The sequence below is a fragment of the Rhipicephalus sanguineus genome, unplaced genomic scaffold, assembly GCF_013339695.2.
Source record: "Rhipicephalus sanguineus isolate Rsan-2018 unplaced genomic scaffold, BIME_Rsan_1.4 Seq1150, whole genome shotgun sequence".
Lineage (NCBI taxonomy): Eukaryota > Metazoa > Arthropoda > Arachnida > Ixodida > Ixodidae > Rhipicephalus > Rhipicephalus sanguineus.
In genome coordinates, this window is record NW_023614409.1 from 26,413 (window position 1) to 50,215 (window position 23,803).

The window sequence follows — 23,803 nt, forward strand, 5'->3', positions numbered from 1 at the left end:
CATGAAGCTAGGACACGTGCTGAGAGAAAGAAAAAGTTGTCTTAGTGACTAGCACTGAGGTAATCTATTTCGATGGGCTGCAACACTATCGATGGCCTCGCGACACATGCATCACCACATCTATAGATACAGAACGCTTCCTCAACTTCTCGCTCCGTTTTTCCGTTAAATCTTGCCAGCACACTTGCTTCCGTCAACCTTGGCTTGCAGCACAGTCCCTACAATGCAGCGAAAGGCTCGAACATGGTGGTCCATTCAAAGAGGCACAGTGGTCAAATACTCTATTATCTAAGCAGCGCTCTGTCTGCCCGACATAGCTTTTCCCACATGACAACGGTAGGTTCCAGACCACTCTTGTACAACAGTCAACTGACTTTTCTCTATGCTTGATGTCGCACGTGTGGTTCTCCCGACCGTGCCTCTGTATCTTCTTATGCACCGCCGGGCAAAGCTGGCCAAACTTTATTCCACCTGAAAAAAAAAAAAAACACATTACATCCATATCTGGGTCCATACCTTTTTCAAACGATGAGACACCCGGTAAAGGTACGGAATACACACAAAAGTACCGCTGTCGTTTTCCGAACGCTTTTGTGACCCTCTCATTTCCTTCTTCATTTTCTGGAAATGTCTTTAGTCTTGGAAAAATCTATCTATCTATCTATCTATCTATCTATCTATCTATCTATCTATCTATATCTATCTATCTATCTATCTATCTATTACAGCGAAAGCTGTTATGAGATCATTTCACCGCCCGTTTTTGGCGCCGTAGTCGTCGCCGCGCTGCCGCCGGTGTCCGTAACCAGTATCGCTCGAAATAAGAAAAAAAAGCGAAACAAGAAAAAAATTCCAGGATGGCACGAAGTTCGAACCTGGGCCCTCTGCGTGGGAGCCCAGTGTTCAACCTCTGAGCCATGCCGGTGCTCGAAACTGCTTTGCAGAAAGGTCCTATACAGGCTTCATGTCGGGAAGGAACCTCATTAGCATATGCAATATAGCGTGGTAGAAGAGTAAAATAAGCACCAATTATCGCACAACGCGAATTCTGTACCCAGGCGTCACACAACGCGAATTGCGCAACGAGTAGGTTGTTGAATGCTTCCAACCCATTACGAAGGGGTCTGCCATAATTCTTCATCGTCATCAGGCACAGCATCAACAAAGTGCGCGTAATGCCTTACATGCGTTTAGCAGGTACCAACGCTCTCCGTAGAATGGCGAAAAATGGCACAGTGCCTGCTGCCCTACTTCTCAAAAATTACAATGATTTATAGCGTAGTGGGTTCCTCGCAAGTGCACTTGTATTGGTTGCCAAGGAAGCCCATAAGCGCATGATCCATTTCCTCGGGGTCTCAGTAAAGTTCTTCGCCCCCCCCCGTCTCTCTCCCACGTCACGTATGTTATACAGCATGACGGGAGAGGGAAATAGCGACCGGGCGTCACCCAATGCAAATTACATAATTGGTGGGCCGCTTAAAGCTTCCAACCCATTACAAAGGGCTGAGCCATAATTCTTCATCGTCATCAGTCGTCGCGTCAACAAAGTGCACATAATGCCTTACAGACGCGTAGCTGGCGCCTCGCTTCTCCGCAGAATGACGAATAATGGCGTAGTAGGTGCTTCCCAACTTCACAAAATTGTGATTTATGGCGCAGTGGGTACCTTTCTAGTGTACTTGTATTGTAGCCCCCAAGAGAGCTTAACGGCCGCTAGAAACGCCGCTCTTCCAGCTTTCGCTGTGACTGTGCTGCGGTTTCAGCGCAGGCCTTCTTGTCTATCTATCTATCTATCTACTATCTATCTATCTATCTATCTATCTATCTATCTATCTATCTATCTATCTATCTATCTATCTATCTATCTATCTATCTATCTATCTATCTATCTATCTATCTATCTATCTATCTATCTATCTATCTATCTATCTATCTATCTATCTATCTCATGTATTGGGGAAGTCTTAAGTTCTATCAGGGAGATTAGACGCATGATTAATAGTATAAATAGGCAAGGCAATGTTTGTTTGTTTTTGCTCAAAGAAGACAGTTCATCTTCTTCAGCAGGTTCTAGTCAAGTATTACGGCTGCACCATGTTGGCGTACTAATAGTCATGTTACGCAGCGAAGGGTTGCGTAAGAGTACCATTAAAGGCATTCAGCTATGCCAGGTGAAGGAGCGTTGCGATGTACACCCATCGCTAACCTTTGTGAGCAAGGACCTTTAAGACACACATAAAAGCTGGTCCGTTAATGGCAAAGCACGCACACTAAAGCTTGTGCTTACCTTTGGTTAAATGTGTCCCTCTGTTCAAGCTGGGGCAAACGCGAAACTTTGCCAGAGGGAGGGCAGCCTAGAAGGGCTACTCGTTTATATGTGACAGTGTGACAGAGGGTATACACTTGTATTGCTAATCACCAGCTATGTGGGCCGGACCCCATCTGAAATTGCTGGAGGGATGTGTGTATGTGGAGGGGGGGGGGAGGCGCTGTTCACTGAGCCCCCCTCGTAACCGCTCCTGATTTAAGGCGCTGATACAATCAAGGCCTGCGCTTTTCAGGCCCTGAGGACTAAGATCAATATAAAGTTTTGTGCGCGATAGCTCTCTTGCGCAAGCGATTTCAGAATGCGTGGCTGCTGAATGATATCCATGTGTGTTCTGAATAATTACCAGACAAAGACAGAAGTTCTTGGTAACATCAACGTTTGAATTGATGGCCAACCGTGAACATCACATGTCGCTGGAGCCAACGTCTTGGCAAGTGGGCTGCTCGTCAGAGCAGGAGTTATCTTCATCATGGCTGCTGTCTTGACAAAGACAGGCACATTTTTCGAAACGTTTGTTCTAACGGCATCCCTGTTCAACGATGTTCAGCACTCCATACTTTCCGTTTCTCTAAAAGTTATGTGTAAAAAATTAAAATACGAAAGGGGGCGCTATTACACTAGCGGCAGAGTTCTTGAACGCAAGTATATTTTTTTTATTCTTTATCAGCAATCATGGTAACTTTATTTAGACTGAAAAAAAAACGCTTCATCTAAGTTCGCGAACTTCTCTGAAAGCGCTTGGAATGGCGGTATCGAAATTTCACAAAGGAAGGTTCAGCCCCTCCCAAAGATTCCTGACATCGGGGTCATGGCTGTCTTCTCTGCTATCCAACGTTTCATGCGTTCGATTGTTCCGGGAAAAATGGTTCTTCCAATCTCCCACGACGCCCTTACGGACAAGACCACCTCCACGCATCGTTTCTTCTTTATGAGCCGGATTGTGCCTGTACGGTTCGAGGGACGCTATACGCCTCTCTGGTGGCAATTCCAGAGCTTTGCGTATCCACACTTTCGTCGGATCTGCCATCACCGTTTTCATGTTCTGCACGGTACACGAGTCGAGGACTTTCTTCAACAACGCCTCGTCTTTCCTGAGAGCGCTGCCGTACTCTTCTCCCAAAAAGTCGGCGATCCGCAGTACCCAGTAAGTCGTGTCCTCCTGGAGTTTCTCGTAAGTTAGAAAGAGTACGTTCGGATCGTGCCGATGTGGGTACCAGGAGAAAAGGTGGTCGAAATAGTCTCCGTAGAGTAACTTTCCGGAGACGAAGAGGTCGAAGAACTTATCGAATGACACATCTTCGCAATTACATGGTGTGTAGTATTTCATAAAGTGGTAGTAGGACACGCAGCAGTCGTACGGATTTCTCGTAACGTAGATGTACTTGGCCCTCGATGAGTACTTGCACTTGTCGCACGGCAGATGCGTCATCAGGGCCCCAGGGCGCGGCATCTTGCGCACGGCATCGACACCCGTGAGTACTATGATGGGCGAGGAAAGCATGAAGTCGACTGTCGTTTTGGGAGGGTTACCGCGCGTGAAGATGTTGGAGACAATGTACTGTGTCCACGTGGTACCGCACTTCGGATAAGTGGCAATGATGACGTCGTCGTCTTGCGGTTCATAGCCCATGGCAAAGCGAACGTTAGTATCGTCGAAGAACTGAGCATGCGCAGACCGTCAATATCCCTGTAGGCGTCTGGATCCATGGTATTGCTTCGGTGTTGCTTTTCTAAGGTTTGACTGCAACAGCAAAGAAGATTAAATGCGAACTTGAACAACTTGCGTTGGATAAGATGTCACATTGAATTCTGCTAAACTGCACAGCGAAAGGATCGTGTTGTGTGTTGGAGAGGGAACGCGGAAAAGGTCAATGTTTCTGACATTTGGCTATTCATATATAAATAATCTTTTACCTCACCATCATTCAACATATTCTGTGATCAGATATATTACGAGCACTTTACTCGTATATTAGCGTCCGCAATGCGTTATACGACGTATGCATATATTGACATTTTTTATATACACATGCCTGTCGGCATGTGTTGCTCCGAAACGGAAGCGCGGTATTATTAGCTTTATTGACTACAACTCCTGGCAGAGATTATTGGCTCGACTGATTTACGTAATCTTAAAAGTGAAAGAAATATCCCTTAGACTGAGCTTGCAATTTGCTAGTGTTCTTTTTTTGTAAAGAGATTCTGCAGCAGGAAAATGCCTGGATGTTTTACGAACTGCATGCATTCTTTCTTGGAATGGCGCTTGGGCCAAAGTGAGGCGCATGCGGCTGTGGTGAGAGGCTAAAACATTATATTTGTCTGCCAATGTCAGGGCAGAAAGGTACTTGATATGCACAGGAGTAGCTTGACTGGACAGTAAGGCACTATCGAAACAAAAACGTCTATGATAGCGCTCCCAAAAATACAGCACGCAGGAGCCATTAGCGACTGTATTCATGGGCCCAATACAAGATTTTCATTACGCACGGAAGTTTCAGGTAAGTACTACATCTCGTACACAGAAATAAGTACGATAGCAATGGCGTACATTCCACTTACTCTACGTTAGTGAGGATGAGCAGAGAACACGAAATGGGATGAAAGGCGAAAGAAGAAAACGTTGTGATCACATATTAGCATGCCGACAAAGTTCCTATCACACTACCATAAAAGCAAAATCTCACAATGCGACAAAACAGATGGCATGAAAACTAAAGTAACGCTGCCGTAAATACAGCGTGTTAGCCTATGGGCTTCTTTAGGAAACGTACTTTATTCAGGAAGGCAAGCTATTAGGGAGCCCTAACAATAAGGGAAGACTTAGCAAAGGTAGATTTCTGGCCTTGCTGAGGCAACATATTCCGGGTTAAGCGCCAAGAGAGGCTACTATGACCACCTCCTTGGGTCACTAGGAGAAGCCTTCCCTCAAAAAAACCGTTTACAAGCTGCCAAGAAAATGCAGCAGCCGTTATCAATGGCCGCTGGAAGTTTCCAAGGATGAGAAAGCAGTGCAGACGCAGCAGCCCAGATGCGAACAACAAACGAGGTTGTGATAACATTCACAAAACACGTTATGTGCCATGCAAGCAAGGTATTGTGTACACGATTCCCTTGTCATTTGGCAGAAACTGCGAGGGGCAAACGGGGCGGTGCCTCAATGAAAGGCTCGCAGAGCACAGTAATAGTGTTAAGAGGGGTGGCAATGGCTCGTTACCTGCGCATTGCGGCACGTGTTGGTTTTCGCCTCTCTTTCATGAACGTTCAGTTATTCGCAAGCACCATTATGAAATGCGCTCGACTGCTGACGCGAAGGTCACGAATCGAATTCTGACCTCGGCGGCTGCATTTATGATGGAGCCGAAAAAGCTTGAGGCGTGCGTGCTTACATTTAAGTGCACGTTAAGAATTCCGGAGCCATACGCTACGGCGTCCCTTATGATGATGTTGTGGCTTTGGGAAGTAAGACACTAACAATAATTATCATCATGAAATGACGCGGCTGATAATTGAGTCAGCCAATATATATAAGTGAGGGCAAGACTGTCGCAGCACACCCCCCATTATCACTGATTTGAAAGGAACTGTCATACTCTGACAGCTCCACGTATGCGCTGTCTGAGTCTGTGATAACATGTATCCATTTATTATACGGCTTTGAATAGAACATTCTTGAAAGTTAGCGCTTGTGTGTGTGTTCCGTCCTGTCAGATCAAAAAGTTCTGCGCTTAACACTGAATAAGAGAATGACTTCTTGGCATACTTGTTGCTTGCTGTTCGCCACAGTGTAGCACAGAAATACAAATACACGGAGACGTGCATCACAGGCGCTGATATTGATGCAAGGATAAACATTTGCGCGCAAAGTATACGAGGACTCCGAAGACACGGACGAGTGCCCTTCCTTGTCTTCTGCGCTCTTGTCTAGCTTGTGCGCTACTATTGTTCCTTGCAAGTATGAATAAACTCGCCAAACGGTGTTTTAATGAGCTGATATAGAACCTTGTCGCTCACAGGTCACCAGCCCGCTATGAAGGAGATGGCCACAGCGCCCATGCATCAGTTGGCAGCCAAATTCAGCATATGTGAGCGACGACTTCTTCACCGTTGAGGAAGTCTTCACATCAAGTGTAGCTGCTTATGCCTCTCTATACGCTAGATTGAGCGGAGTATGACGGTGCGTTCGGTAAGGTTAGTCTTTCCATCACCAGCACACCTCCGTGACAGGCACCAGCACCAGGCAGAACCAGGCACCACCAGGCAGAACCACGCACCAGCATACCTCCGTGACAATCACCTAAGCCCACCACATGTCTCTAGAGGCCTTGTAACCCTACATATGCTGAGCGGGCGGTGTACAAGCACTGATACTGATGCAGCATGTGGGTGACAGTGATATTTCAGTCTAGGGTCGCACATAGAGGCGCCACTCACGACCGCTTACGTGACATCGCGCTTAGCTACTCGCGTACCACGCGGCAGGCGGAGTTTCAATTCCTTCAAGGAGTTGAGTTTTTATGAGTGTTTTCATGCGCTCATGGTGTCACGACCGTACGAAACAAAGTGTAGCAGAGCCAAGGAATACTCGAGCACGAATAGAACTAGCGATAACGAAGTTGTTTTTGACACGACAGCACATAAAATAAAGAGCTCCCAAGTCGCATTCTGCTTTCCCCAGTCTATTATTTAAATCATTATTTGACAGTCCTTTTGGCTTGCGTATCGTGGGACAAGATAACACACGAGTCTTTTCAACGAAAGAGGGCATGTATTGACAGTGGCACAAGTGCTACGTTGGCCAGCGGTTGTCGCGATCTTTCCAAAGTCAGAACTCAAGGGTTCGCACACGCGCCAACTACTTTGTACGTCTAAAAGTGCGGATTCCAAAAGTGCGGAGAGCTGCGCTTGTTGGCTGTACATGATTATAAAATCCGCATGCCGCGTGGTACGTGAGTAGCTAAGCGCGATGTCACGTAAGCGGTCGTAAGTAGCGCCTCTATTTTTGAGAAATGTAGTGTTGTCAGTAAGCACAGGGATCGCCTAACACGTGAAGTTGTTGAAGCGTATAAGATTGCGCAGTTGGGTGAAAACTGTGTCAGCACCCCGTCAATCGCATTATTGCCTAAGGAAATCGAGTATCTGCGGAGGCGTTTGACGTAATCTGTCGTGGTTGTGCTATCCGCTGCCTATCTGCGCTATGTCCAGTGACGCAGTATTATGCGAGTGGTTCATGTATATTTATAGGCGATGCATTTGGTTTTTCACAATAAATTTGTTTAGAGTTCAGCGCTGTGTGCGTTCCCTTCCTGTGTGTCCTGTGGTTTTGCGCAGTTTTTTTTCTAATTTGGACGTCTGTTCTGACTATCGGTGCGCTCAGTCCTCATGATATCACGGGCAAAAATATGAAACGCAAACGGCTGCCGAATCTTTATGGCGGGTCTGCAGCAGAGAACATTCTGCTGCAGTTTGCGTTTCATATCATTGCCCATGGTTTGATGAGGACTGAGCGCACCGATAGTGAAAGCAGACGCTCAAAGTAGTTGGTGCTTGTGCAGTCGGAACCACACTTGTCTATAGCGGTCGAGCGCGTAGCTGTGCCCGCTGATGTCGTCCACAGTTGCTACCTCACGTTAGCTACAAGTTTGTGTTCATGCTTGAATTATAGCACGAAGACCTAGCATGCGGTATGACTATGTTTGTCATCATTACGGCGTCGGTCGCTGCATATTTCTGCAAAAAAACGGCAGCTGCAAAAAAACGACAGGGCACTACAGACAAGTGTGATTCCGACTGTACGACAAGCTCGACTTCATGCTTGTGCACATCTTGATGCTAAGCATGCTGCCGTGAGACGGCGCGCACACTACGCCCACTATTTCTCCGATTGTATACCGCGCAGTAGAGTCGTCGTAGGAGTGCAAATCGAGCATAAATTGTCATACGTACGTTCACTAATGATACGGGAAAACTTGCGGTGGGCCGCCGTAGTCCCAATCACAGTGCCGGGCAAAGCGACAGGATATACATTTCGTGGAAACTTGTACAGCCGCACAGCTGCTCGTTCCCGTCATTATCGAAAGCCAGATGCCGGCGCAAAGCGCATGCTGCACGTCGGGAAGCTTGACGCTCGTGTGTGATTGCTGCCAGATGGAACTCCGTGATGACACCGGAGAAGAGTCAAGGACACTTGTGGCGTTTTTTTTTTCAAACAGAGCCAAATGCAGAAACCGAAACGGTGCTAAATCTTACGGGAGCGTAAAGCGCGCCTAAGTATCTTTAACCTTAAAACAGTTGGAATCAAAATGGGGGCCATTTCTGAGTGCAACGTGAACTCAAAAAGACATTTTCTAATAAAAACGAGCCAAATTCTGCATTTCAATCAAACTGAGCCACATTCAGTAAACCAGCGCTGCGTCAAAAATCGTGACCAAAAGAACCGACATGGCCGTATCCAGTCTGTTTAATTTGTGTCATAATTGCTTTGCTATCATGCGCACGTTCCACAATAAGTTTTTCTAGAGCGAGGTGGCACTTACTGAAGGACATCATGTTGTAGGGCAAAACTCGAATATAAAGAGTAAGAGGCGGACTTCACTACTTATTTGTGCCTCTTAGCGTTCCTTTCGAGTTTAGCGCTACAGTATCATGTCGTTCTTGAGCTCCAAGACGGTATATTTGAAATAAAAGATGTATGAAATGAAAATATTGGCCACCGATCTATTCCTTGAAGAAGAAGAAGTGATCCGAAATGGCACGGGCGTAAAACGAGCTCCGAAGAAGAAGAGCTGGAGCACTTTTCAAGGCCTTCAATACATGCCGAGAACAAGAAAACGATGCCGCCAGTCCAGAATAGGGCGCCTTTTGCCACAAAGCACCAATCGCTCTTCAAGTCTAGTTATCGCCATTACGCCCATGCAGCGGAGGACGGCACCGACGGAAGCACAAGGATGATGTTAATTTGATCAGAAAATATTGCTGTACCATACATTCGAATCGTTTTAGGCTTCTTTTACGAGCTAACTCAAGCCCAAATGAAATGTTCCAATCTATAAGAACCAAACACAAAGTTTACTCATAAATACAGACGATAGTGGGCTATATAGATTTTAGCCGCAATACAGATTTGAAGTTTTCAGGGGACAGGAACACGCTGGCAAAAAATTGCTGGAGCAGGCCCGACCATATTGGAAGCAGCAAAAAAGTGCGTTTTTCTCAGTTTCAGTCAAAGTGCATTTGGCTCTTTTAGAAAAAGAACACCACATCTGCAAAATGCATCAGTGTGAGAGTTCAGTTTTTGCACATTACGATGTTGGCCTTAATGTTACCGCAACCAACAGAAACAGTAACTTGCAAATCAAAAGGTCGAGCTATCACCTTGAATGTTAAAATTCACACCAGCTATCACCTTGAATCATTAACGCAAGACACCAACCATCATGCGTTACTCTTAGATGTCTTTTGACGCCCGACTACACATTTTTGACACGCCGATAACGACAAGCGAAACCAAAGCGCTACTGCAAGTAGAGTACACCACCAGTGCTCACAACCAAGTAATTGATAGCACAAACAAATCGTTTTTCCCAATTATTCATCGAAACATCCAAGTCTTCAGACAGTTCCGAGTGAGAACTGCTCAAACGGCGTTAATAACGAGTAAAAGTAGGCTTTCAACGTAAATTTAGTAACCTATCCGAAGGCTGCAAGCGTGAAATGTCCAACTATACCGTGACAGCAGAGTAGAGCAGAGCAAAGAAGCTGTTGCCGGTATTTCAACGCGCACTGCAGTCTCCGTAAATGCGAGTTTTCTCCCGACGGTTCGATGGTGCCAATAAACGCGGCAAAACAAAAGAGCCACCAATGCACAGTGTTCACCAAAACTCACTGCACATCAAGAGCCACTGCGGTCTATTTTCACGTGGGCGGCGGGCATCGAAAGTGTTCAGGCAATGGCTGCACATGCCATCGAATGCTAGAGCTCAAGAGAAAAGCGTTTGCGAAGCCGAGATCGTCTACACAGAAACCTTATTACGTCGAGATGTTCTCTTTCGAAGCTGCTCAACAGCCCCAGGCGTTATTAAGGCTCTTACGTGATTTTTACGTACCGAAAGAACACTTTTATATGTGCGAGACGAACGCTACCGGCCCGCAGCATGATAGAAGTCATTGACCTAATTTTGGCGAGTTCATAAGATGAACTGTTGTGTTGATTAGCGCTTCTCAACCAGTAACAAACTGCACATGCCGACCCAGCCTTTGTCTTATAGCGCCACCGTCCGCTATGATAAGACACCCAGCGTGGCTGCCGCTATGGCTAGGCGAAAACTTCCCGGTCAAGCTTCAGGTGCTTTGAAAAATACGACTAACGGGGACAATGCCATAATTTTTATCGTTTCTCATGCAAGATACAAAAGGTCATTCTCGTCAAAAGGGCATTTCCTTCTTTACGAAAATTTTATACTTGACATTAAAAGGAAATAAGCTTTCGAGCACATTTTCTCAAGCAATCTCTTATGACTGACACCATGTATTCCTGACTGTTTGTCGCATAAAAGCTTTCAGCTTTAGTTTCGGAGCAGTAAATGTACACCTAGCTCGATTGCTTTCTTTAGTGCGAGTGTGTACAACCACTAACATTCGGGATATGTTGTGGTTTGGAAGCAAGGCGCTCTTAGTGGGTCAGCTTAAAGTATGTAGCGTTTGTTGCATTTCAAGGAGCGTGCATCTGTTGAACATATCGCACATAGAACACATTGCAAATAGTACAGAGAATAGAAAAGAAAACACGAGGAACCAGTTGTACATAAATGCAGAAAAAAAGGAACTTAATTAAGGACAGAAATAAAAAAAATGTAACTGCAAGGGTAGGAAGGCTCGTACAAGTGCGCCCTTAAAATATGATTGCATGGAAATGCGGCTCATCAGAAGAACGAGGGTCGGTATTCACACAAAATAAAATAAATATCGCGCTAAAATTGTTCCTAAGAAAACGTTTCTGCCGATACTGAGGATGGTTATGATTACAGAAACCTGTGGCCATTGGATAAGAGAAATTTCGTGCTTTCTTCGAATTCGGCCCCAGAATCACTGTAACAAGAGGAAGCGGGGGGGGGGGGGGGCGGCGCGCATATTTCAGTTGATGTCTCCTGGATCTGGCACAAGAGTAAATCCATCTTTTCCACTATAGGCATGCGGTTGCTACAAGGTAAATCTGTTTTACATTACCTAATTGCACAACGTAGCACAGTTTTCAAGATTGCGTGGTGTGGTGTTTTTCACAAAAGAAAAACGGAACCACAAAGACAAGCGGAATGTCTGCTACCAGTATGGAAAGTGCTGCTTCTTTTTCTATCCTGTGTCTACTACGTGTAGTCGTTTGCTGCGGGTCGCGATGCACAAGACTGCTGGCAAGAAATCGAGACCCATCCCCTTACCGTCAGAAACAACGCGCGGGTAACGTCCACGATGCGACGGCACGATGATGCAGAAAATAGCCACCCGATCTGGCTTCGTTCCACGCGGCTCTTCGCAAGGAAACAGAGAGGGCTAGGGAGCGAATACTATCGCCGTTGAGGAGACGTGGAGAGGATTTTGCTCGTATCAAGTTTGCGTTGCAACTGTCTCCCTTTCCTATCCGCTCACGCCCGACTCGCGACGCATACGAGAGATACTGGATCGTCGTTGCTGCGCATCAAAAACACCGTGCTAAGGGAGAATGAAGCAGCAGAGGCTCATAAAATAGCAGGCCGGGTGACACGTGTGGCTGCACCTCGTCCATTGCGTTGTCGAAAAAAAAAGTATTATCTATGCAAAAAAAGGCCTTGTGTAAGGAGATGCGCGTTGGTAAGTTCGAGACAATCGTCAGTGACTTGGCAGTTGCGTGTGCGGAATCAAATGTATACCGAGTGTTTCAAGAAATGCGTCCGAAAATCTTCAAAAATATGGGAAATGGAATATCTGCTCGTGACCTTCCTAATTACTTTTTCCGGAGCGACGGACATCTTAAGATGGCAAACAACATCATTTATGTCAGTAATTGAGGAAATCAAATTAGTTAACTTTTAATTAGAGGATAGGTGATTGGGATAAATGAAAGATTGGAGCCCTTCCTGCGAAGAGTCCATTGCCCCTTCTTTGGTATTTCCAAAAAAATGGGCATCTGGTAATTTCAGCAGAGCGATGAAACCTGTCCGATTTCTCCGGCGGGAGCGAAGCCGAAGCGGGGAAGAGCTCAATTGACGTATTCTTCCCAGATAGCCAGCATAATCGATCGTCCTTATATCCAACATCTATAGACTTCAATTCGCGTGTTTGCTTGCTGCGCTTGTAATTATAGCACGGATGGCGCAGTACGCAAACGAATGTGGAGCTAACAGCACTGCAATCGTTGTTCTGAACAGTGACGTCACTCTGGTCGTCTGGGAGTTGCGCGCAGTGGCGCTTCAGCTTCGGTTTCGCCTGTAATTTCGGCCGAATTTCATGACTCTACAATATTTACTAGAGCTCGCTTTCTCGAAATCTCAATGCGGCGATGTACACTTCGCTGGAAGGACTTCAATTCTGTCATTTGATTAAGGGTGTGTCCAGATAAGATCGAACACGAGGTCCCGGTCACCATTCCCGATTGTGATGAAATTTACTGTAGATCTAGGCATTACACCCGGAACAATGGTTTCGCAGTTAGTTTTGCGGAAAAAAATTTTGTTCGCCTGAAAAAATATATACAACTTTCGGCCGCAAAAATCGCTTTTCCGCCAATTTCGCGATTTCTGAATTTTGAGCGCACCTAGGGAAAAAACGGTGAACTTCTTCGTCACAATATTTATTACCCTTAAAGAACAAGTGAAATACAATCGTATGAGTCTATTATTTCCCTTGCTTGTCGAAGCACGTCTGAAGAAAAAAATCACAAACTTGGCAAATCGCAGAAAATACCTCTATTTCAGGAATTTATTGCTGCAAGCAAGTTAAAGTGAGGATAATAAAAATCGGTACATATTAACTTTGATACTTTCGCTCTCTTTTAAAGCAATTTTCGTGGTTTTATCCCGCTCCGTTTTACTCGATAATTGGGCTGAAACGTAAGTGATTTACCAAAAACACCGAACTTTGAAAATGATTTTCTCAAAAAGGCCATTTTTATTTTTTTTTTAAATCCCTCTGATTGAAGTCAAGGACGTCATCTATCATTGTGCAGAAAAAAACGTTGCATTATTTTGGTTGCTAACAAGTTATAGTGCGTCAAATGTGACCATGCCAGGCCGCGTCGTTCGTTATGGGCTGAAACTCGGATATAAGTTGCTCAAAAATACTTGTACGTCACATAATCACAAATCAACAGCTCCACACCAAAAAATGCGCAGCCCGGTGTCATGGTTCAGCAAGCTTTGTCTTGCGATCAGCCGCTTGACAAACCCGCAGCAGCGGCCGCTCGATGCTGCGGGCGCTGACATTACATGAGTGCCGCTTCGACTGCAGATGAGCCCCGCTTGAGCGCCAAACTACGCTCAGAGGACAAACGAGAGAAGGAATGCATCACTGTGAAAGTTAAAGGCAGTTAAGTGCCAACAAACGTCATAGTATGCAACGAAAACTCTGCCGGCGATTTCCCAGTGAGCGCCTCCAGTAGTGCGCTCATGTGTTGCTTTCTCTCTTCGGATGGCCTAAATATAATTACGTTTATTCTATGAGCAACATATGGCACAAAAGAAAGCCATTGACATCTAAAGAAAGCTGTCATACGTGCTTCCGATGGTCGAGCAACTCAAACTGCAGTTGTTCATCTCGTGCCAGAACACTTGTGTCAGCCGGCTGTGAAAAGAAGTGTGTCCAAGTCCTTTACTTCATTAAAGAACCGCTTTTACAATACTGTATTGTTGGGCGTCCGCAGATAGAATATTCAACGCAAGTCGAGTGTTTATCACGATATTATGCGGCTTCGGACATAACAGCAGGGGAAAAAAATACATCCGTGCTGTATTGAAGGCGCTCACTGGGAAATTGCCGGCAGAGATTTCGTTGAATACTATGACATTTGTTGGCACTTAACGGCCTTTAACTTTCACAGTGATGCATTCCTTCTCTCGTTCGTCCTCCGAGCGTAGTTTGGCGCTCAAGCGGAGCTCATCCGCAGTCGAAGCGGCACTCATGTAATGTCAGCGCCCGCAGCATCGAGCGGCCGCTGCTGCGGGTTTGTCAAGCGGCTGATCGCAAGACAAAGCTTGCTGAACCATGACACCGGGCTGCGCATTTTTTGGTGTGGAGCTGCTGATTTGTGATTATGTGACGTACAAGTATTTTTGAGCAACTTATATCCGAGTTTCAGCCCATAACGAACGACGCGGCCGCTAGGCTGGCATGGTCACATTTGACGCACTATAACTTGTTAGCAACCAAAATAATGCAACGTTTTTTTCTGCACAATGATAGATGACGTCCTTGACTTCAATCAGAGGAATTCTAAAAAAAATTAAAAATGGCCTTTTTGAGAAAATCATTTTCAAAGTTCGGTGTTTTCGGTAAATCACTTACGTTTCAGCCCAATTATCGAGTAAAACGGAGCGGGATAAAACCACGAAAATTACTTTAAAAGAGAGCGAAAGTATCAAAGTTAATATGTACCGATTTTTATTATCCTCACTTTAACTTGCTTGCAGCAATAAATTCCTGAAATAGAGGTATTTTGTGCGATTTGCCAAGTTTGTGATATTTTTCTTCAAACGTGCTTCGACAAGCAAGGAAAATAATAGACTCATAAGATTGTATTTCACTTGTTCTTTAAGGGTAATAAATATTGTGACGAAGAAGTTCACCGTTTTTTCCCTAGGTGCGCTCAAAATTCAGAAATCGCGAAATTGGCGGAAAAGCGTTTTTTGCGGCCGAAAGTTGTATATTTTTTTTCAGGCGAACAAAATTTTTTTTCGCAAAACGAACTGCGAAACCATTGTTCTGGGTGTAATGCCTAGACCTACAGTAAATTTCATCACAATCGGGAATGGTGACCGGGACCTCGTGTTCGATCTTATCTGGACACACCCATAAATAAAAATTCACTTAATTCAATTTATTGAACTACTGCTGTAGTTGATGTCACTAGCCATCGTAAGATGCCTGACGCTAAAGAAAAAGTAATCATGAAGGCAGCAAGAAAATGCTTCATTTCGTTTATTTTTGAGCATTTTCCGACGCATTTCTTGAAACACCCTTTATATGAGGCCTTTATGAGGGTTAAAGTTTGGTTGAAGTCATGCGGTTATCATCTTCCGGAGTTCTGTGTAGTCTGTAGTGTGTGTGCTCTAGAATGTGATTCATTAAGTCAGTACCAACTAGCCCAGCTAACTGCGGTGAGGAATTAAAAATGTCTGAAGGGTGTTTGCAAGTTTATGCGTGAATATGTGCTAATATTATCATTGCAGAGACTGCGGATTGGTTATTGCGGACAAATTCAAAGAAATGATTCACGCCGTAGTAATATAAATAGTTGAAAAGTTCATTTGTTATTTTTTGCTCGTGAAGTGCGAGAGAGTGACGCCCTTATGCCGTATCACTTACGGTGTGTGTATGTCGTGGAATCTAATCCTATAAGTACAGTGCGGCGAGAGCATTCAACGGTGACACGTCTAAAAAAAAACAAGCTAGGGACAATGTATTTCGTACGAGAACATTTTATTGAGCGTACAAAATGATTAGAGTAATGTCAAGAGTCATCATGCAGGCCGCGTGACGCCAATTGCAAACTCAGGTTGATGACATCGTGGCTCATAAAGCATACGTGGAGTTTGGAATGTTCGGCGAACTGTAGAGGGAGTGAGAAGTGCTTCGTAATGCAAGGAACGAATGTCAGAAAAGGAGAAATGGCAATACGACAAAAGTGCTATGACTAAATGGCGGAATTTATAAGTATTCGATTTGCGTAGGCAGGACGGGGGAGCTCTTGCAGGGGCGTTCATCCTACAAAGGGCTGAGGATTCATTAGTTTGCGGCATGCGTGTCACCTACCCCCATCGAAACGCAGCTGCGGAGCTTCACGTTGCAATCAGTTACACGTGCTGTGGGAAAATTAGAAAAAAAAGGTAGATGAAAATAATGATTAGGTAACATTCACAACGTTCAAAAACGCTGCAGCTTATGATGTATTGGTCAGTATAAGGAAAAACGTTTGCAGAGTGAATATACTGTTAAATAATGAAATAAAACTCACTGAGAAAATAAGGGTAACAAGAATAAGGCAGTAAATGCTCGTCCTTATAGCGATTTTTAGGTCACCGCTCATTTCATGCTATATAGTTTTCTTTCCTCGTCTTCCTCCAAAGAAATGCTGTGCTTCTCTAATCTCTGTGAGAAGCCACTTCGTGATACGAGCGATAGTGTATCGAAGGCTATGCACGAGTAGGCACATGTGAAACTTTATGCTTTGATGAACTTTGCCGGTGTTTTGGTTCGTTTGTTATGCAGCAGTAAATAGCTTGCATAGCAATCTCTCGCCCTGCTTCAATATTTGATGAACAAGAGTTTTAATATGAAGTTTCAGGGAATTCCATCTCGCGTTCGAATCGAAGGAGACGAAAAAGCAAACGCTCTTGCACGCGAAGCGCGGATATTTGTCTCAAAAGCGGGAGCTCCAGTGATATTATTTATGTATTTGGTTTGAATACATAGAAAACACTAAGACACAGAGGAAATACGGAGGGAACAGGCTGACAACTGCCACCTAAAGGGGCACAATGCCTGCCTGCTCATTTGAGAAAGGGGAAACGTGGAGGAAAGGACGATAGGGGGGAAAGAAAGAGGAAAGAAAATAGGAAAGCAAAACAAAACAAATAACACAGACGTAAATACAAGTAAGTGGTCACATGGAAAATATCTATAGGCGCGAGGCCAAATCGGTAATTTTTAAAGAAGTAAGGCTCGATGGGCCTGGTCACGCTGCGCAGCACAACCTCCCGCTATGTCATCCGAAATCACTTTAGGGTGATCTACAAGACTTCACGTGCATCAAGCCTGTGCGGTCGACGGACCTGCCGGAATAGAAGTGGCACTTTTGTGCCGCGTCAGCAGCGTCTGCGCATACACCCAGGCTTGGTCATTCAAGACTGGGTGATGCGTTTCCTCACTCCGTGCCTTCCGCAGTGAAATAGGCGGCACTGAACACTTCAGTTATCTTTGCCCTCAGTTCGGTAGGGAAACAGAAGCAATGGCCCGCGGGCTGCACAAGGGTAGTCATAGGCACCGGACATTTGAACATCGTTTTTTTTTTTTCGAAAGGCATGTGCCAGTGAGGAGGGAAGTTCAATGAGTGCACGTTGCTTTCCTGCGTGGCACAGGGTCGATGAACGCCTAGGGACACACCTCACAGGCGAACAGTACCATGATTTTTGTGAGGTTCCAAAGAAATACACATTTTGTCCGTTACGCCTGTTTCAAGTCTTATATAACGTGGTGAATTAATAATTGTACTACATAAATAGCGTATGAGCAGTGAATGAAGTTGGTTCTTCAGAGACCCTCAAGCTCAAGGTGTCCTCGCGGGAAAACTCACAAACCTTGAAGTTTTACACGAAAAAAAGAAACAACAATATATGATCATGAGACAAGCCATTGTGGGGGGGGGGGGGGGGGGGGGGGGCGTCACCGGAGTAAGCATAACCATACGCGGTGGCTTTGCGTGCGTGGAAATCTATGTACGTGGATGTTATTGAATTCGGCTCCCATCGAAATGTAGGCTTCCGTTTGATTTCGGTTGAAGAAAATCATACGGAAGCCCTTGCGCTCAGCGGCCCAGCACCTTAAAGCAGTGATGTTCAGCATCCAACTTATGATCCAGTGAAAGGACCCCCCCCCCCCCCGCTCTCCCTCCCAGAGGCACCTGCTTGATAAAGTTTTGGGGTTTTGCGATTTTTTTTTAAATTAAAATCAAATCATTACGTTTTGTGAAAAAAGAGCTCCCTACACACTCTGACATGCTCGTAGGCTTATTGCCCCTCGGGAATTGAGGATACAGGAAAGCATATAAGCCAAAGAAATCATAAAATGTCAGTATGGGGCCATCGGAGCAGATATACGAGGCAGAGCAGCATAAACACTAAGTTAAGGGTAGTAAGGCATTCTATAAAGTAGCAGCCTAAACCCCGACGTATGCAATCAATAACACGCACCCATGTGCTATCAAATCAACCATGGCTGCAATCAATCAGTCTTAGGATGTAATCAGCGATATTAGCCATTTACCACGTTCCTATAGCAAAAAGAATCCCGAAATGATATGGAGTCGTGTTTATGAAAAATGTAACTGCGTTACATTTTTCATAAAGGTGATATAAAGATTGTGAAGGGATATCACACTCTTGATATCACCTTTATACGTTCACACATTACATATGCTGTTACCATACATGACCTCACATACCCCACCCCATTGTTGCCAATTATTCCTGCACAAAACACAGCGCTCCGAGCGATTCTCTTTCTAAAAAGAACGGATTCAATGACGTTCGCATACCCATTACTTAACATTCATCCTGTGAAAGACTGCATTGATTATCACGTTCTCATTTTCCTATATAAAATCATGCACAAAATCATACAGTGTCCCTCAGTAAAAATTGCTTACCAAAATACCCCCTACCCGATACGATCAGTGACCTCCAATAGTTTAACCATTCGAAAATCTCGCACTAATTATGGATCATTTACATTCACACATACCGCATCACATCTTTGGAACAAACTACCCACAGACCTAACAGAACCATAGTCATTTACTTGTTGCAAAGCTAACCTACATACTTTTATACTCTCGTCCCTTCTCTGATGTCCCATATTCATAGCGTCAGACACTTTTCTCACCCGCTCTGTGTTTGTATAACAGAATATGACATAAGGGCGCCCTTCGCAACTCCTACGCGAGTTACGGGGCCGTGCCTTTGTAACATACCTGATGTGTCATCTTTATGTGAATAATGAAGTTAAAAAAACCGCTTATGCCGCACACATAATAGCTTTCAGTGACCGTTGAAAGACATATGAGTATTTTGAAATACGAAAAGAATAAAACAAGGAATTTATTTTATGAAGTAAGCGGCAAGGCATTCGTAAGAAAAAAAGTTCAATTATTATTGAAAGCGAACGTCTCCCCGCGCCATTGGTTCAAATGCAAATGAACAACTTGCACGATTTTCAGACCTACCTTTACGCACCATTTCAGTGAGGCGGGAGATCGATCCCATCCCAGAGCTTCATGACGTCCGTGTCACCGCACTTCTCCCTAATTCTCGTCTTCATCCTGTCCACCTGCTCGTCGGAGAAGTGGTTCCTCCAGTCTCCCACGATGCCTTTGCGCAGGAATCGCACTTCACCTTTACTAGCTGACCTCTTCTTCAAGGGCTCCCGGTACACCTCCAGGGACTTAAGCGCCCGCTCAGGTGCAGGTCGAGAAGGCGATTGAGAATGCTGTTTCCGTTGTCGACGGTCGCTTGCATAGTTTTGAACTCGGAGCCGTCAAGTAGCTTCTTCATGAGTTCGTCGTCACTTCGCAGCATGTTTCCGTACTCACTGCCGAGAAAGTCGGCAATCTTGAGGATCTGCGCCCTAACAGAGGGGAACGATAAAACACGCATGATGTGCCGCGTCTTGTGCAAGTGATACACAGGTACTATTTTATACTTCGACTGCAACAGAAGTCACAGCAGGATTGTTATTACGCGCTGCGAGTTGCAAGACTGCTGCATATTTATTGGAGTGTCAGGTTACATTGACTGTGAGGTATCGATATTCGCTTCCCAGTGATCGCAAGAAGATACATTAACGTGAAAAACGTTGCTTTCTTTTTCTCCCCGCGCCAAAATAACTACACCTATAAAGCAAAGTGCATGCTAAGAAAAGCCGCCTAATCTTTTTCAAATGAACTGTCATCATTTTCCCTAGAAAAATAAAAGGACCAAGAAAACATGGAATATTGTTACACTGTATAAAAATTAGACGCTTTTCAGGAGGCTGTTTTCTACAACGTATTTTGAACGCATTAGACATCCTTCATAGGATACCCACCTTACTTACACCTCTAGACAAAGTCGGCTGTTGTAGCAAAGGTTGCACCACAAAAAGCAGAAATCCTGACGTATACTATAAAAAGAAAGGGCCCAATATTGTAGCAAATGTTACATTCTCATTGGCTTACCTGCACGACACCTTACATGAATTTTGTATTATTCCGTGTACATTGCTCAAATTGTGCTCTTTCCGTGAGACGTGTTAGAAGTAGTGTATTTCACTCTTAATCTGTAGACAGGGAGCAACTGCGGGTTACATTGTCTACCTCCAAACGCGTCTTGTTAGAGTAATTTCAGTAGAGTGGTCATATTACCGTTGTACCATGTTGAGTCAGTATAAATCCGGTTTTTAAAAGGCAACAAACCAAATCCTGTCTTTTTATTTTAAGGAAAATATAATGCACATATTTCCGAACAAGAACACTCTATTGGCAAATATTTATTCAACATAGTTCTCAAAATGTTTTCACTAGAAGGCTAGCATTGCCTTTACGGTAGCAATACAAAATTACCACAGATGTCCCCACTTGAGCTACACAATGTGAAGTTCCTGTGCGAAAAAGAGTGAACGGACGAAGTCCCCACGTGACTTCTCCATCTCCCTTTCTCTCAATCGTTATCTGTCATTCATTCAGTGTGGTGCGTCATATGAAGAGTTTCATAGTGAAAAATAGGCCTTGCCTCCTGCATTATCTAGTTTCAGCATTCTTATTGCGCTATATAGTCGTTTCTGACGTTGTCTTAGGTTTTTAGCTCGCTTGACCGTTTTTTGTTTCTTTCATACGTGAGAGTGGGACACGTGGAATGGATAAACCATCTGGCACACATTTGCAGCCGGAAGTTGGAAGAAAATTTGTATAGATTTTCTGAAAGGAAAGCTTTTTCGTTGACGCAAGATTCGTCTTGGCTCGGGATTCGAGCCTGAGGCCAAAGCCTTTTCGTACCGGTTGCTCGACCATTTAAGCAAACTAAGAGGCAAGCAGATTGCAACACCAGGGCGCATTAATGGGCAAGCACAAAGTCACTGCATATGGCAACGTTATATTGAGGTCCTTTGTCATTTCAAACTACGAACGATTGTATTTCCTCTTTCGTAAATCTTGGTCTGTATTGAGGGCTCACCCATAGTTGATCTGCAGACACTCCAGGAAGACATAAACATAGGCGAAATACATGACTTGCGCTGTTTACGAAGACGAGGAGTATAGGTGGTGTTGTGACTTCCTTTTCTTCGTCATTCGTCTACAGAAGACCAAACATCATCATTATGGATGCTCCTCACGAGCTGACGCGTGCTCACGTGGCAGCGCTGGCTCGCCCTCTTCTTTTCTTTTTTTTTCAAGTTCCATTAAAGCGGTTCATCTTGCAAGACGTGTTTTTGGCTCGATGTTAACCGCGCCGCAGTTGGAAGGCTTAGAGGTCCAACACATGGTGCCGAAAACCCGGGACCTTTAGACACCGCTGACATCATCGACGCACGGAGCCGCGACAGCTAAGAAGACGCGGCGCCTGCGACCTCGGCGAGATTCCCCGACTGCGTGCGACAGAATGGAACGACAGCTTAGACGACGCAACAGCCTGCGGTCTCAACTCGATGTCCTGTTGGCCGAGGCGGAAGGCAACTTGCGAGAGAACGGAGAGGTCACGAAAGCTACTGTAAGTGTACTCCTCGATCGAATCAGCTCCTTTTACGGACAGATAGAGAAAGTTGATGAGGCGATTTTTGAAGAGACGCCAGACGACCTGTTAGACAGCGAGACGTTAGACGCTGGAAAATACCGTGACAAGGTTGTTACCCTGACAGCGAACCTACGCGTCAAACTGAATGAATGTCTGTCGCCTCCAACCCCACGCCCTACTAACGTTCACCCGTTACCTTCCGGCAAGAGCAAGCTTCCGCAGCTAGAACTCCTAAAATTTGACGGGAACCGCAGACAGTGGCCGCGATTTTGGACCCAGTTTACATCAGCAGTTCACGAGAACAGCGAGCTGAGCACAGCTGACAAGTTCAACTACTTGAGCAGTCTGGTGACCGGAGCAGCCGCCTCAGCTATATCGGGATTGCAAGCTACGGAAGAGTGCTATGCAGACGCCATTGAAATGTTAGAGAAACGTTTTGGAGATGAACAGATCATCGTTCAAGATCATCTACAAGGTTTGCTGGATCCGAAACCGGTGTCATCATCAGCAGACGTCCATAAGCTGAGGAAACTGTACGACAAAGTACAGGTTCATATTCGAAGCCTCAAGGCGCTTGGCACGAACTCGACAACTTATTGCACCATGCTGCGAGAAATCCTGTTAAGAGTTCTCGCGACTGACATGGTACTTCGGTTTCACGAGGCGCGCAAGGCATCATCATCAGCTGCAGCTTCTTCGAATACAGAAGATAACGAGCTTCAAATGCTTTTGGAATTCTTCGACCTTCAACTGACTTGTCGGGAAGCTGTGGCCGAACAAGAGATACACAGAAGTCGTCGCACACCAGAGAAAGGAGGATTAAAGCCCAGCCATCCACGCGACGTTTCCACGACAGCTGCTCTACAAAGCTCAGCTAGTAGTCCGCAGAAGTGCCTGTTTTGCCGTTCCGAAAAGCATTCTGCTGAAGTTTGTGATAAAAAGGAGATCAGCCTCTCACTCAAAAAGGAGATGCTTACCAAAGCCGGAAGATGCTTCCGTTGTCTAAAGCAGGGCCATTTGGCGAAAGATTGCAGAAGCCGGCTGAAATGTGGAAAGTGTGCGAGAAGGCACGCAACATCCGTTTGCGCATCGGAAGAGATCAGAAGCGACAAGGAGAAGGTGCTATCTGCATCGGTCAATCTAATCTCCAAGCAGCCAAGCTCAGTCGTAATGCTGCAGACTCTGACGGCCACCATATCAGGAACCAAAGCATCTGGTCGCTACCGAGTCCTTTTCGATGGCGGAAGTCAGCGGAGCTTCATTACGCCGAAAGCTTCCCAAAGACTTGGCTGCGAAGTAATAGAAGAGGAGACGTTGACCGTAGGCGTGTTCGGTGGTGAAAACGCGCGGAAAACATGCAGAGGGTGCGAGTATCGATTCTCCCTGCGAAAGAGGAAATTCCGATTTCAATCGATGCGCTGGTGGTGGACACAATATGCAGTGAATGCATTCCGGTACCAGAAGAAAACGTTGTGAGAGAAATGAACAAGATGCAATTGGATACGCAAGCTCTCTCTCTGCAAGGAGTTGAAGACAAACAGGTTGCGGTCCTAATTGGTTCAGACTATTATTGGGATTTAGTAACTGGTACCGTGAAGCCTGTGCACGAAAAGCTGAAAGCTGTCGAGACAAGACTGGGCTGGACTGTTCAAGGCCCGTTGTCTGCTACAACCAAAGTAATACAGAGTACCAGTGTCCTTCGAGCCACGGTGACAGAGCAAGACATCTCGAAACTTCTGACTCGGTTTTG

The 23,803-nt window shown here is 45.2% G+C and overlaps 2 protein-coding genes across 5 annotated transcripts in view; both read right to left on the reverse strand.

Moving 5' to 3' along the window:
* Positions 1-29: 29 nt before the first annotated feature.
* LOC119376292 (sulfotransferase ssu-1) overlaps positions 30-23,803 on the reverse strand; it is a 29,851-nt gene continuing 6,077 nt past the window's right edge. The window contains exons 2-3 of one of the 4 annotated variants that reach the window (XM_049411394.1): positions 19,522-19,912; positions 30-471 (exon numbers count right to left, since the gene is read on the reverse strand). In XM_049411394.1, coding sequence (XP_049267351.1) covers positions 19,702-19,912 — 211 coding nt within the window. In that variant the 3' untranslated portion in view covers positions 30-471; positions 19,522-19,701. Of the gene's footprint in view, positions 472-4,018; positions 4,071-16,261; positions 16,375-19,511; positions 19,913-23,803 lie in introns of those variants that run through there. The other 3 variants (XM_049411393.1, XM_049411396.1, XM_049411395.1) reach the window with 3 other exon arrangements.
* LOC119376293 (sulfotransferase ssu-1) lies at positions 3,090-3,999 on the reverse strand. The gene has a single exon (XM_037646192.2). The coding sequence runs from the start codon at positions 3,957-3,959 to the stop codon at positions 3,090-3,092; it is 870 nt and encodes a 289-aa protein (XP_037502120.1). The 5' UTR covers positions 3,960-3,999.

Bases quoted from the DNA above. Each gene is read 5' to 3' on its own strand.
- LOC119376293 (XM_037646192.2), bottom strand. From the start codon at position 3,959: ATGGGCTATGAACCGCAAGACGACGACGTCATCATTGCCACTTATCCG.